Source organism: Sycon ciliatum, chromosome 6, assembly GCF_964019385.1.
Source record: "Sycon ciliatum chromosome 6, ocSycCili1.1, whole genome shotgun sequence".
NCBI classification, from domain to species: domain Eukaryota; kingdom Metazoa; phylum Porifera; class Calcarea; order Leucosolenida; family Sycettidae; genus Sycon; species Sycon ciliatum.
This window is the reverse complement of record NC_088648.1, coordinates 10,549,788-10,562,711: the sequence shown is the minus strand read 5'-3', so window position 1 is coordinate 10,562,711 and position 12,924 is coordinate 10,549,788. Positions and strand designations below refer to the sequence as shown.

General features: G+C 48.5%; 1 protein-coding gene across 2 annotated transcripts in view; it reads right to left on the bottom strand.

Annotated features, from left to right (window-relative positions):
* Nucleotides 1-12,924, bottom strand: part of LOC135819351 (uncharacterized) — a 38,175-nt gene extending 25,251 nt beyond the window's left edge. Inside the window, exons 1-8 of one of the 2 annotated variants that reach the window (XM_065332543.1) lie at nucleotides 12,124-12,924; nucleotides 11,035-11,253; nucleotides 9,325-10,260; nucleotides 7,258-7,740; nucleotides 5,741-6,013; nucleotides 2,988-3,242; nucleotides 1,443-1,655; nucleotides 154-191 (exon numbers count right to left, since the gene is read on the bottom strand). In XM_065332543.1, coding sequence (XP_065188615.1) covers nucleotides 154-191; nucleotides 1,443-1,655; nucleotides 2,988-3,242; nucleotides 5,741-6,013; nucleotides 7,258-7,740; nucleotides 9,325-10,260; nucleotides 11,035-11,253; nucleotides 12,124-12,652 — 2,946 coding nt within the window. In that variant the 5' untranslated portion in view covers nucleotides 12,653-12,924. The remainder of the gene's footprint in view (nucleotides 1-153; nucleotides 192-1,442; nucleotides 1,656-2,987; nucleotides 3,243-5,740; nucleotides 6,014-7,257; nucleotides 7,741-9,324; nucleotides 10,261-11,034; nucleotides 11,254-12,123) is intronic. The other variant, XM_065332544.1, reaches the window with a different exon arrangement.

Sequence of the window (12,924 nt, the reverse complement as noted above, 5' to 3'; positions counted from 1 at the left end):
CATGCCAAATGTGGAGGGGGTAGGCTATCCCGCGTAGAATGGCTGCAATGCCGACACCACCTTATCCCACACTTGTGTATTTTCATTCGGCTCAATGGTACCCAGTTCCACATGGCCTAGATTAGGTTCTGACAATTTCACCTTACAACTCACCTCACGTCCTTGACTGAAATCCACAGATTGCCCGCGATCTACAAAAGCAAAAGCAAAACACATCACAGTCAGCTGCGGCGACTTCCTTGAACCCCCTGCAATGCATTGTTCATTCTCGACTCCAATCCAAACGCGACCCTATTTCATTATTCACTATGCATCTGGTGTTCACCTACAATGCTTGTAACGGAATCTCAGCCATTCCGTTCCCCGGGACGCAGGACACAAAGGACAAGACTGGTTTGTATTACATTATTTCTATTGACAAGACGGAAAAGTAGACTACTCTGACAGAGACGAACAAGAAGACTGACAAAAAGACTCTCGACTACAAAATCGCGCATGCTCATATCACACATGCACGCGACTAGACGAGACAGTTTGGGGAATACCATTACACAGGAAAACAACACATCATTTTACAACATGCTTTTAACTGCATACAGCGGCAGTAATAGGAGTTATGAAGCCGAGACCTCTGGTCGGCTGAGCTTAATGGGCCCCACCACCACACTCCATTATTCGCCCCAGTGTCTGGAGATAATGTGGATTTTGTAGAGAAAAAAATAGCCAGTATGAAACGTTTTTTTTCTTCTCAATAATTATTGATTTCATGCATGTGACTGCACTGGATAGGTCGCTCGTACATCAATCAGTGGTCCGTAATGGTCCTTCATGCTTCTAAAAATAGTCACATGACCAGGTTAGATTTGAAGTGAGGCTGAAGGATGAACTGCAGCCCTCTCGAACAAACACCATTCAATTCAGAAAACACAGGTTTGGACAGTTTCATTTTCTTCCGTGCCTCTACAAGAACGAACCGACGGTTAATGTGAACGTTTCTGTACAAAGCCCTATCTAGAAGGGCATACTTTTCCCATTTTGGCGGAAGCTAGCAAATCGGGAACACGGCACAGAGTGTCGCAGCTTCCTCCGACCAATACTACTCCACTCAGCGCCAAAACGACCACCAAGTAGTGAAATATTCATTTTTGGTGGTCCTTTCCCTGAGCCTGCAACCTAGTGATTCTCAATCATGGTCTTAATTAAAAGTTAAAACCCTCACAACCATGCATGCTTGCATTCACACAGGTTCATCCTGATTATGATCAGAACACAGGTTCAGCCTGATTATTTTCAGAACACCTGATACTGTAAAGTGACATTAGAATAGCAGGGCTTGAAGAAGAATAGCCCGAGTACAAATGCGAGACTTGAAACAGAAACAGGACGTATAAACAGACCGCAATGAATATTGAGAGAGGCATGCAGCAAAGAACCACTCTCACCTTGTGTTTGACGAGACGCATACGGCAGGTCAACAGCGGACGCAGGTACAGTACCAATTTCACCATATGCGGACTGTGCACGATAGACACCATATCCGGCAGGACCCGTGACAGTCACCATATCTCCACGATACGCATTGAGATAACCTGCGTGTGCATCATCGCTATACACATTATCAATAATGCGGCACTGGACTGGAAATTGGACTTGATCTGGACACAATGAAGGACAGAGAACACAGAGAAGTTATTAAAGAAATGATACATTTGCTGTCAATACCCCCGCTTAGGATTACCTTTCAGTCACCCTGTTGTACGTGCGGCTGCGATGTCACAATTATTTGGTGCCCAACGTAGGGCTCAAGCCCACGGCCCTGAGATTAAGAGTCTCGTGTTCTACGGATGATCTAATGTACGCTCTCACGGACCATGCCAATAGCAAGCAAACAGCTAAGAACGAGAGAGGACATTCTGAAGTGTGTCTCACAAGACCACATGACGAATGACGGAGTTTGCGCTTCCTGACTCTGAGTGATTAACAATTGAATGAATCAACGACTGCTGTCAGGAGCACACAACGGGAATGCCGGATCTTCTACTCAGCAAATTTGAAACAAAATGCCACTTCCTTCTCAACGCACATTGTTTCGGGGAATTCACCACTGACTGCTTGAGTTTGAGTAGGTTAATAAGGTTTGCGCTCCGAGAGCACTGTATTATGTTCTTCAGGCAAAACCATCACTAGGGTTACGAAATCACAACAACGCTCTGTATCCAGCACAACAAACACCTCGCGAGCACCAGGCAGTGGCGTGAGTCAGGGTCGCACATGGAGTTCTGAAGACAGATGCTGAGGGTCGTAGACAATTCGCAAAACTGTCACTTCCGATTATCTAGTCCCGCGTCCACGGGAGAGACAACAGTACGAACTGTGCTCCACTGCAGTATTGAGTTTGTCGAGTGTTAGTTAGTCGGAAGGAAGCGCACGCGTTTACGTTAGGAGCAGCCCGAGACCTTCTTCTAAATTATTGCAAAAGTTGCAACATCTCAGTTCGTATTGTTGTCCCTCGCCCGGGCGTGTGCCTAGATGATTGGAAGTGACAGCTTTGCGAATGGTCAACGACTCTCAGCATTTGTCTTCAGAACTCCATGTGCGACCCTGACTCACACTGCTGCTTGGTGCTCGCAAGGTGTTTGTTGCCCTGGAAACAGAGCATCGCTATAACTTGTTGTCTGTAGTGATATATTGGCTCAAAGAAAACAAAATTCATTGGCCTACTCATGCTCAACTCATGAGGGGTGTATTCCCGGAAACACTGTGTATTCCGCAGGGAGTGGTGCTTTATTGCAGTTTTGCCGAGTGGAAGGTCCAGCATTCTTCTCCTGTGCTCCTGAAGGCAATCGTTATTTCATTCAAGTGTCAGTCAGTCGGCAGAAAGCGCGAGCTCCAACATTAGAAGCAGTCACCATCTGGAACTATACCTAGAGGCAGGATTAGTCCTTGCCTACTCTGGGGTATACACTAATAATAAGCCTGGAACATACCAGTTCTCGGCTGAGCGAGTTGTTGTCCATCCAATACGCGTTGGAGCTGAGCAGGCTGCAGTATTTTCAAAGCATTGGCAAAAACCTTTGTTTCTGCACCGCTTTCATTCATCACCTTGTACAAGTGGTCGTGACAGTCTCCGATCAACATGAGAATTTCTCCTTGTCGAGCGAATGGCTTCAAGTAGTCTTCGAAGAATGCCACGTCTCTGAGGAGCCTGGCCTGCTTCACATCTGGATTCACCTCCACTGTTCCTGTGCAAGACAGAACACGTTGGCAATAATATGGCTCCAGCTAAGACAAACCCACATACTTCACGTGCTCCTGCATGCCCAAGTCACCTGGTCACCGCGCCAGCAAGCGACAACTTTCACACCAAGGTTCAACTCGAGTTCAACTCGAGTGACAGGAGTGCACCCAAAAATGGTCAAAACAGGCTGTATGTTGTACCCTGCAAGGGCCAGGCTGGCACGGTGACCAGGTGACTGGGGTACGCAGGAGCACGTGACCGCTTGTTCAACCATGTTCGATTGGGAATACAGGAGGAACGCTGCATCGCAGCCTTTTCGGACCAAAACCAGTTGACTCAGCGTCCAAAAGACTACAACATATGGGCTAATCGCGGTCATCCGAGCTTTTATAAGAACTAAATGGCGCTTTTAGTGACATTTTGCATACAAATCCCCATCTAGTAGGGCGCAGTCACCCAGTCTCGGTGGAAGGGCGCGAGTTCGATCGGGAATAAAGGAGTAATGGAGCATCTCAGCTTCCCCGGACCAAGACCATTCGACTCAGGACCCCGAAGACTACGACTGGTGAAAATTTGATTTTAGGGTTAACTTCCCCTTTAAAAATACGAAGTAGTGGTTGCGACTTCGGCGATGATTTGTAAGAAAGGGTTTGCTCCCCACACCGGAGTCAAGTGTCAAGTAAAGTCGGCGGAATAGCGCGAGCTCCGGTGTGGGGAGCAAACCCTTTCCCCTTTAAAGGGGAAGTTAAGGCAAAAATTAAAATTTCACCAGTTGTAGTCTTCGGGGTGCTGAGTCGAATGGTCTTGGTCCGAGAAAGCTGAGACGCTCCCTTCCTACTTGAATCCCAATCGAACTCGCGCACTTCCACCGAAACTAGGTGACTGCGCCCTACTAGATGGGGATTTGTATGCAAAAATGTCACTAAAAGCGCCATTTCGTTCTTATAAAAGCACGGATGACCGCGATTGGCCCATATGTTGTAGTCTTTTGGACGCTGAGTCGACTGGTTTTGGTCCGAAAAGGCTGCGATGCAGCGTTCCTCCTTTATTCCCAATCGAACATGGTTGAACAAGGGGTCACGTGCTCCTGGGTGCCCAAATCACCTGGTCACCACGCCAGCAGGCAACAACTTTCACACCAAGGTTCAACTCGAGTTCAACTCGAGTGACAGGACTGCACCCAAAAAAGGTCAAACAGGCTAGTAAGTTGTACGCTGCAGGCACGGTGACCAGCTGACTGGCGTACGCAGGAGCACGTGACCACTTGTTCAACCATGTTCGATTGGGAATAAAGGAGGAACGCTGCATCGCAGCCTTTTCGGACCAAAACCAGTCGACTCAGCGTCCAAAAGACTACAACATATGGGCCAATCGCGGTCATCCGTGCTTTTATAAGAACGAAATGGCGCTTTTAGTGACATTTTGCATACAAATCCCCATCTAGTAGGGCGCAGTCACCCAGTTTCGGTGGAAGTGCGCGAGTTCGATTGGGATTCAAGTAGGAAGGGAGCATCTCAGCTTTCTCGGACCAAGACCATTCGACTCAGCACCCCGAAGACTACAACTGGTGAAATTTTAATTTTGCCTTAACTTCCCCTTTAAGAAAATGGACAATCGTCAAAGAAGTGCTTCGCTTGGCATTGAAAATGGCCACCGGAAACTCAAACCCTGGACGATCAGCACAAGTAGTTTCGACATGGATGTGGCAACAAAGTCTACGAGAACTGGATGAGCCAGACAATTTGAAGGCAGACTCGTACCAAGTCAATTTACTTTGTGGATGGTACAAACTAGGAACATTAGAGTGACTACACCACCACCACCACCACAATAAGCCCATTGCGCAATGACGTAATTTGTACCATAAACACCCCACACAGCCATCTGGGCATGGTCGTCTGGGGTGTTGAACAGTGCATTGCTGATCCCAGTGTACTCATATGCATTACTCATACCTTCCATATTTGGCAATGCGCAATGCGCTTATAGCTGATGCCGTGATGGTATGTGTAGCAGACAAATGCAATGTTTACACGCTACTCAACTTTCCCGTTTCTGAACTTCTTCTCAAGTACGGGGAAAGCAGAGTTGAGCAACCAAGGCAACACCTAGACAGGTCCCTCCCTCCCTGAATGTCCCATCCACACAAGCCCTGCAGTTGACGCCACATAGATATGTGGCCTGGATGACTCTCAAAAGGGTCCTCCTCTGTAAAATCGTTCATTTTAGCCATGTTACGAAGCAACCTACTGTAAAAGCCATATATATAACGAAGTGCTAACTCTAACGAGTTAACGAGGAGCAATCTGTCGTTAAAATAGAAAACGTTATACAGAAATCGATACATAATTATACTGTCCTATTGAGCGTTGAGAATGAGTGAGAAGCGTTACCTTTGCTACACGTAAGCCAGTCAATTTTGGGAAATCGTTATATATGCGCCTCGTTGAATAATGGCTTTTACAGTAATCTCTCTTTTAGCCAGAGATCACCTTTACTCACCTCCATGCCTCGGTGAAGGCTTCTGCGGTTCCGTAAATGTGATGTAGTCAGAGTACACATGGCCAATTTCACCTGTCTCCTCAACACGCACACGATACCAGTTGTTAGTCGGACCTCGGATAATCCCGACCTTCTGACCTGCATACAACTCCACTGGATCCCTGACGGATGAGTCGGGATACACGTTGGCGTTTGCCCAGGCAAATTCACGGACATGCTCCGTAGCACCTTGCTGTTGGTTTCGGTGCTGCTGCTGCTCTGGCTGCTGTGTGCCTGCAAGAAGCAGTACCACGCCAGAAACAAACATCTTCCATATCAGATGGTTAACGCATTTCAAGCATGAAATGCCCCCTATCCTAAAACAAGACTAGCTAGAAAACCGCAATCAACCACACAAACTGTGACAGCAATCAACCACACAAACTGCGACAGCAATCAATCACACAGACTGTGGCAGCATCGAAAAGGCTGACCTAGTGTCTCACCAACCCAACTAAACACAATCAGCTGCAGGGACATCAGTAAGATTGAACCCTTCCGCACTTGTCATGAAGTGTACACAAGTGATGGTGGATATCAGGCTAGTAGCTACCACCACCTCACCATCTCTGACAGACAATCTAATAACACACTGCTTTTCTTCATAGGTTCCAACGAGCAGTACTTTTGTATACTGCAGCTGGCAGCTAAATCCAACTTTAACCCCTTTAGTGCGAGCGTCGTACTAGTACGACGCACATGAGTTGCATGCCCCACGGCCGTCGTACTAGTACGACGCGCGCTGTACACTGTACAATGAACCTGCATCTCACAGTCGTGGGGTCCGTGTTTAGTCCATAGTGACTTTTTCAAACTATCGTCACTCACTCCATACTTGGTCGATTCTCACAATCGAAACATGTATCTGCAAGAGAAAACTCTCAGCTGGCGATAGAAACAATTGCCGAAGGGATGCGACTACCGGTTGTTGAGATATGCGACTCGACACGGCAAATTTCAACTCAATTTTTGCGCAGTCTGCAGAACGCGTATTTCCATCATGGATCATTTTTGCGCTACCTGCTGCCATGGAAACAAGATCAAATGATGGTAGTGGATCCCGTGAGTCCTCACAACGAATTTGAGCTCGATATGAGCAAGGAGACCAGAATGGCAGCTGAATATTTGAGCTCGGTTAGTCTTGGCCGTACTCAAGTCTGTCGAGCGCATGGATGAAGTTTGCCAGACTGTAGCACGGGGTTTTGGTTTCGCTCCAAGCTGGGTTAGACAACAGTTTGTCCCTCGTCTCAAGACCTTTCCAAGAAGCTCAAGATCGTGGAATTCGTCCAAGGGATGGTAAAGTTATCGATCCTTGAGCAGCTAGTACTTGCATGGGAAAATGCGACTTTTGCAGGTGTTGACGTGGGGCGCGCTCAGGTAGCGTCAAGCTTAAGAGGTTAATTACTTTATCCTAACCAGATGGGAAGGGGGGGGGGGAGATAAATTTAGAGAAGAATCGATTAATAGAGAGAACTTACGTGATCTAGTATCGTATCCATGACCACGAGCAGCACTGCCTGCACTACTGCCTGCACCACTGCCTGCACCACCGCCTACACCACCGCCTGCAACGCTACCTGCACCACTGCCTGCACCACTGCCTGCATCACTAGGAGTAGTGGGTGTCCGCGGAAGCTGTGACTGGATGATGAGGTATTTCTCCGGAAAGTAACCGGCGCTGCCGTCCCTTTGTAGCTTGATGTAGCAGAACCCTTCCCTGGACTCGCCAATGACAGTGACGTTTTCGTCACGGAAAGCACCCACTTTCGGCTGAAGGTGTGGATGCGTGTTTAGATGATCAGCCGAAGCAGTTTGACCAACTCGGGCTCTCCTTCTGGACGTAGACACAGTAGACGATGGAACGGCGGCAGGATTTACCCCACCAGGATTTACCCCACCAGGATGTAACCCACCAGAATTCGATGCTTGCTGTGCCTCAGGGATCCTATCATGGCGACCTGCTATTCCAGACAACACCCGGAGCCACAGCACACACAATCACAGATACACACATGTGCACGCGACACATGCACACGCACGCACGCACACACACACACACACACACACACACGAGACACATGCACATGCACACACACACACACACACACGCACACACACACACACACACACACACACACACACATGCACACACAAACAACCCCAAACATTGTTTAGACCAAGAACACACCAATGCATGGAGACTAAACAGCACCTGCAGGAGTAGTAACATATCAACAGCATGGTCAGCAATATCACTACAACCGTTTCAACAGTTCCAGCAGTTGCTACAGCCAATCGCAGACTTGCAGAAGGATTATGTCAACCAAGCATTGCAGGTATAAACGATCACCAGATACTGAAGATCAGCAGAGTAAGCAGTGCTGATCACTTCACCCTGACAATGTGGCTATCCCCCCCCCCCCCCCCCCCCCCCCAGAGGCCCAGTACTAGACCCTTCATAGAACCATCATAGACTAATATTGGGCTTTAATGCCCGTTTGGTTTGCGATGTAAAATAAAACTTCAAACAAACAAACCCGTCATCGAGCCAGCACGAGATCCTTCATAGAGCCCGCAGCTACAACACAGGAGGTGAGTGGGGCTAAAAACTGCTGTCCTAACATGCATGTCTCTACCACCACACTTTCTACAGTGATGGCCAGAAAAATCCAACCTCGTGAAAAAGTAGCAGTACGTTTGAGTGCACAGATCAGTAAGTGTAGTGCTAGGGCTGCGTAGCACCCGGTGCTATTATATTAATTAGTGTTGAAACTATCTCACCGGGTACTCGTTAGCTCGCTCGCCAGAAACTCGGCTCGTTTGTGCAGCCAGCTCGTTTGCACTAACGAATACCGTACACCGTAATCCGTACACATGGCAGTACATGTCGAGCGGGGAGTTGGAATTTTTTTTACGACTCCCTGGTCGATCAAGAGTCCAGTCCCGCGCAAAGTGAAAATCACTCGCAGTTACAGTGACTGCATGCCGCCTGCACGACACTGAGTTGTTTCAGTTGTCGTTGCAGCTTTGGTGGACTGCACTGATGTCTTGTTCCGCATCTGCTGACCTGCTGCAGCACAAAGTTCTGTCAACTTTCGATTCGAGTGAAAGTTACGATCAGTCGTTTGGAAGTTTTCTCCCGCGATGCAGCGAAGAACAGGGCTACAGTCGTTGCAAAACGGTCTATTCTTACAAAGGCTGCTCAATGACGGCGCTGAAAAGACATCTCGACACCAAACAGCAGTCCGAAGTGAAGTAGCAGCAACCCCAAACGCCGGCGGTGATAATTTGGACCGGCTGAATTGAAAAAAATCGAACTTAGGAAACAAAATTAAAAAATCATTATTTGCCACATCAGTGAAACTCGTTAGCTCGCTCGATAGCTTGCTCGTTAGTGGAACTGATCGCTCGTTTGTTATAGATACGCTCGTTTCAACACTAATATTAATGGGGTTGGATTCTTTGGCCCGCACTGTACAATCGGAACTGCTAGCTAACATCAGCAATTGATCCTTTTTACCATCATGGCAATCATGTGCACATACCACTTTGGCCTGCTGTTTGATTCCCTCGTTCCTGGCTCGCACTCTCTTCCACGTATGTTGCTGGAATCCAGCCAACATTGCCTGTCTTGAGCAACTTGATTTGAATATATCCATTACTGTCCGGGGCAGTTCGGGCATAGCATTCATCACCAGCCTGAGCAGAAATATCTCCACCCACCGTACTTGTGTAATCAGCAAGAACTTTCAACAGAGCAGATTGCTGACCTTGACCTCGTTGTTGACCAGAATCCGGGTGAACGCCAGTCTGTGGCTGTTGCTGTTGTGAATGTCGTGGTGGAGGCGGATGCTGGTGCTGCTCCTGTGGCTGGTGATCTCGTCTCTGCTGCTGTTGCGAGTGCAACTGTATGTGTTGCTGCTGCTGTTGCTGCTGTCGCTGCTGTCGTTGCTGCTGTTGCAATTGTACGTCTTGTGCGTGCATGGTTGCACCTTGCACGGCATGTGCTGTGGTAGGAACATGCGTGACGCCGCGGTTACCTAGCTGGTTGTCAGCCACGGCTGCTGCTGCACGCCGTCCAGAGTCTTGACTTGGCCTTGTCGTGCCGGCTGCTAGTCGAGAGTCAGGGTGGCGGTGGCCATGAGGGCCAGCAGAGATACCACGTTGCTGTGACGCTCCGCTCCTCATTTCCTCACTATTTGCAGAAGGGTGCGTCTGCTGCGTTGCCGGGCCAGTGGTAGGGGCGTCCAGCTGCTGCCAGCTGCTGTCGGACATAGCGCGTTGCCTTGGCAATGGCTGTGCAGTCACTACGTCTTGTCGCCAGACTTCATCTGCCTGGGATCGAGGTGTCACATTACCATCTGATCCCTGCAGCATCTGCCAACCGGTACCGCCTTGTGCACCCTCGGGAATTTGACCCATGCGATCATTGCCTGCCCCTGGCGTTGCGGAGTGACCATCCAGGCTACTGGGATTAAAACCTACAAACAGTCCCAAGTTGAAAACAAACAGACATTATAGTTCATCTTCACTCATGTTAACTTCAGTTACAGTCCGTGGTTTGAAATTGCTGCAATTTTCTCATACAGATAGGGTCGATTGAATTGAAGCCAGCACAGCGAACTGTCACCGCCTGTTCATCTTTCGTGCACAGTGTCTGTAGAACAGTGTTGACGTCCACCAGGCAAAGTACAAATTTCACCTATTCGCCAAACTTTCACTAATCCATGCTTCATGTTCTGTACTCATGCCAAATGGGGGGGCAAGGGTATACAGTCAACTTCGCTAATAGCGACTGCGGATCTAACGACAATTCGCGAATAAAGACAGAGAATAGTTTCCATGCCCAGAGCAAAGTCCATTCTACCTGTATACATATAATGAGACTTTGGTTATAACGACACTTCGCAATACGGACACTTTTCTGATGCCCCGCCGAGTGTCGTTATACGCAAAGTTGCCTGTACATGAGGGACTAGAACACTAACACAGCTAATCACACTGAGCAGTACCTTCAGGACATATCTGTCACTGCTGCATTCAAATGGTTCAACATCAGACTTGGTTCTCGCCGAGGGTAGTAGCGTTCCTACGAGGCTGTGAAAACTCGGTCTCACCAAGTCTCACGAAAACCATAATCTTTTTCTTTGTTGGTTCTCCCAGGCATAGAACCGATGGCCATGCATTGCCTTAGCATTGAATTTGGCAAAGATATCCTGGCAACTGTAACATCCGTAGCACAAGAAAACACTTACCAGTTCCAGCTTGAACAACCTTTACATCATCAGTATGACACCAGCCCACAATGTGGTCGGCTAACCGCTCCATCTCAAACCATCCGTCAGTTGTCGCTTCCGAGATGATATGCATTTCATCGCCTTCCTTTGCACCTAAGATACTATTGGCTGGGTCACCTTCGATGTCACGCGCTGCACGAACCAGAAGCCGGGCAGGAGTGGGTTGACCCAAACCACCTGTACACATAAACAAACAAACACACACACATACACACACATACACACACACATGCATACATGTACATACATTTCATAAACACACGCTCGGGTGTATGCAAACATGTGTAGTAACAAGTAAGGACGAAACGGCGTAATGTACGACCATCTCTCCGCCGACTGCGATGCACGTTCCACGTGGTCGTTGTACTGCACTGAATAGCTTTTGCAGGAGCTACGCGAGACTGAGGGGTGCCAGAGGCGCTTACCCAACATAACCGCATGCATCGTAGATGATACAGCCACTGACACAGCTCATTATATTGCTGTCGGGCCTCAAAGAACTGAGCGTTGAAGAATGAACAGGTTGTCACCAAGCACAGCTTACCAATTCCGTACATACACTGTGATTCAACAGCCCAGACTCAAGTAAAAAAATAAACAGTCGACTCAACTTATAACAAACTCGTTTCTTATAGCGAATTTCGTTATAATTATAGCGAACCACTGTCCATGTCCCTGTTTGAACCCACACCGAATTGGCCATTTGTAACGAACTGGTTTCGTTTAGAACGAACCAATTGTTGTGGGGCCGCATGATAACCAAGTGAACTCATACAGCCGTGGGCCACGTGCCAGTCACGATGTATTGTTTGTATGGTGTCAGTGCATTTCTGTTATAACAAACTTCGGCTATAAAGAACTAATTCTCCTGCACAATCGTGTTCGTTCTATCAGGAGTCGACTGTACTAGAACTTAGTAGAAGTAAGAACAGCCTCCACTGCACTGATCATCCACTGCACTGATCAAGCAATGATAAATTAAAATTTTGTTAGTGAAGCATGCACTCAACTCAAGTGAACACCGTACCACACTGGCACTGCCCTCACCTGCAGACGGACCTGGGGCTGGGTGCGTGGTGTGCATGTCACGTGCGCGCGACTCAGCCTGATCACGATCACCTGCACCGCCAGCAGCAGTAGCAGCGGATGAGTCACGGGGCTGCGAACCGGCTCCAGGGTAATCACCCGATTCCTGAAATCCTCTTCCACTCGCTCCAGCAGTACCTCCAGCATTCGCAGCACCACCATCAAAGCTTCCAGACAACGCACCCTCATGGCTTCCATCTGGGCTCATCGAGGCAGTCGGGTTGCTCCCACTCCCAGGCACCGAACGCTGCACAAGCTCACAATTATTCGCTGCCACGAAACGATTACCAGCTTTCGAGCGCACTCCTTGCACATTCACCTTCCACCAACCTGGTCCAAGGCCGAGTTTCTGTCCCTGCTCCGACCTGGCTGTGTACTTCTTGAACACAACCATTTCTCCCTGGCGCACACCTAAATAGTTCTGCCCTCTGGGTGGGTCGGTGGTCCTTTTAATCCTGAACACATCGCCAGGGTTGGGATTGTAGGCCATGGTGGTCCACGACACCAATCAGGAAACGAAATCTCCCACACTCACAGGCACAGGTACTATGAAACAAACTCTGCACGTTAGTGCAGTCGCTGAGTTCAGGACATGGTCAGCGTCCAACGCTGCTCAGCTGAGCAGCGCCGCCACACCGGAGGTGATTTGCTATGAACAGGGCACTAGTCTCAGGATATGGGGGACGAACCTGTGTCCACTTGAAGTCTGGAAGACGAAGATCACTAAAAAAGATTCTTTCCACAAAACGTGCGAGAAAACTT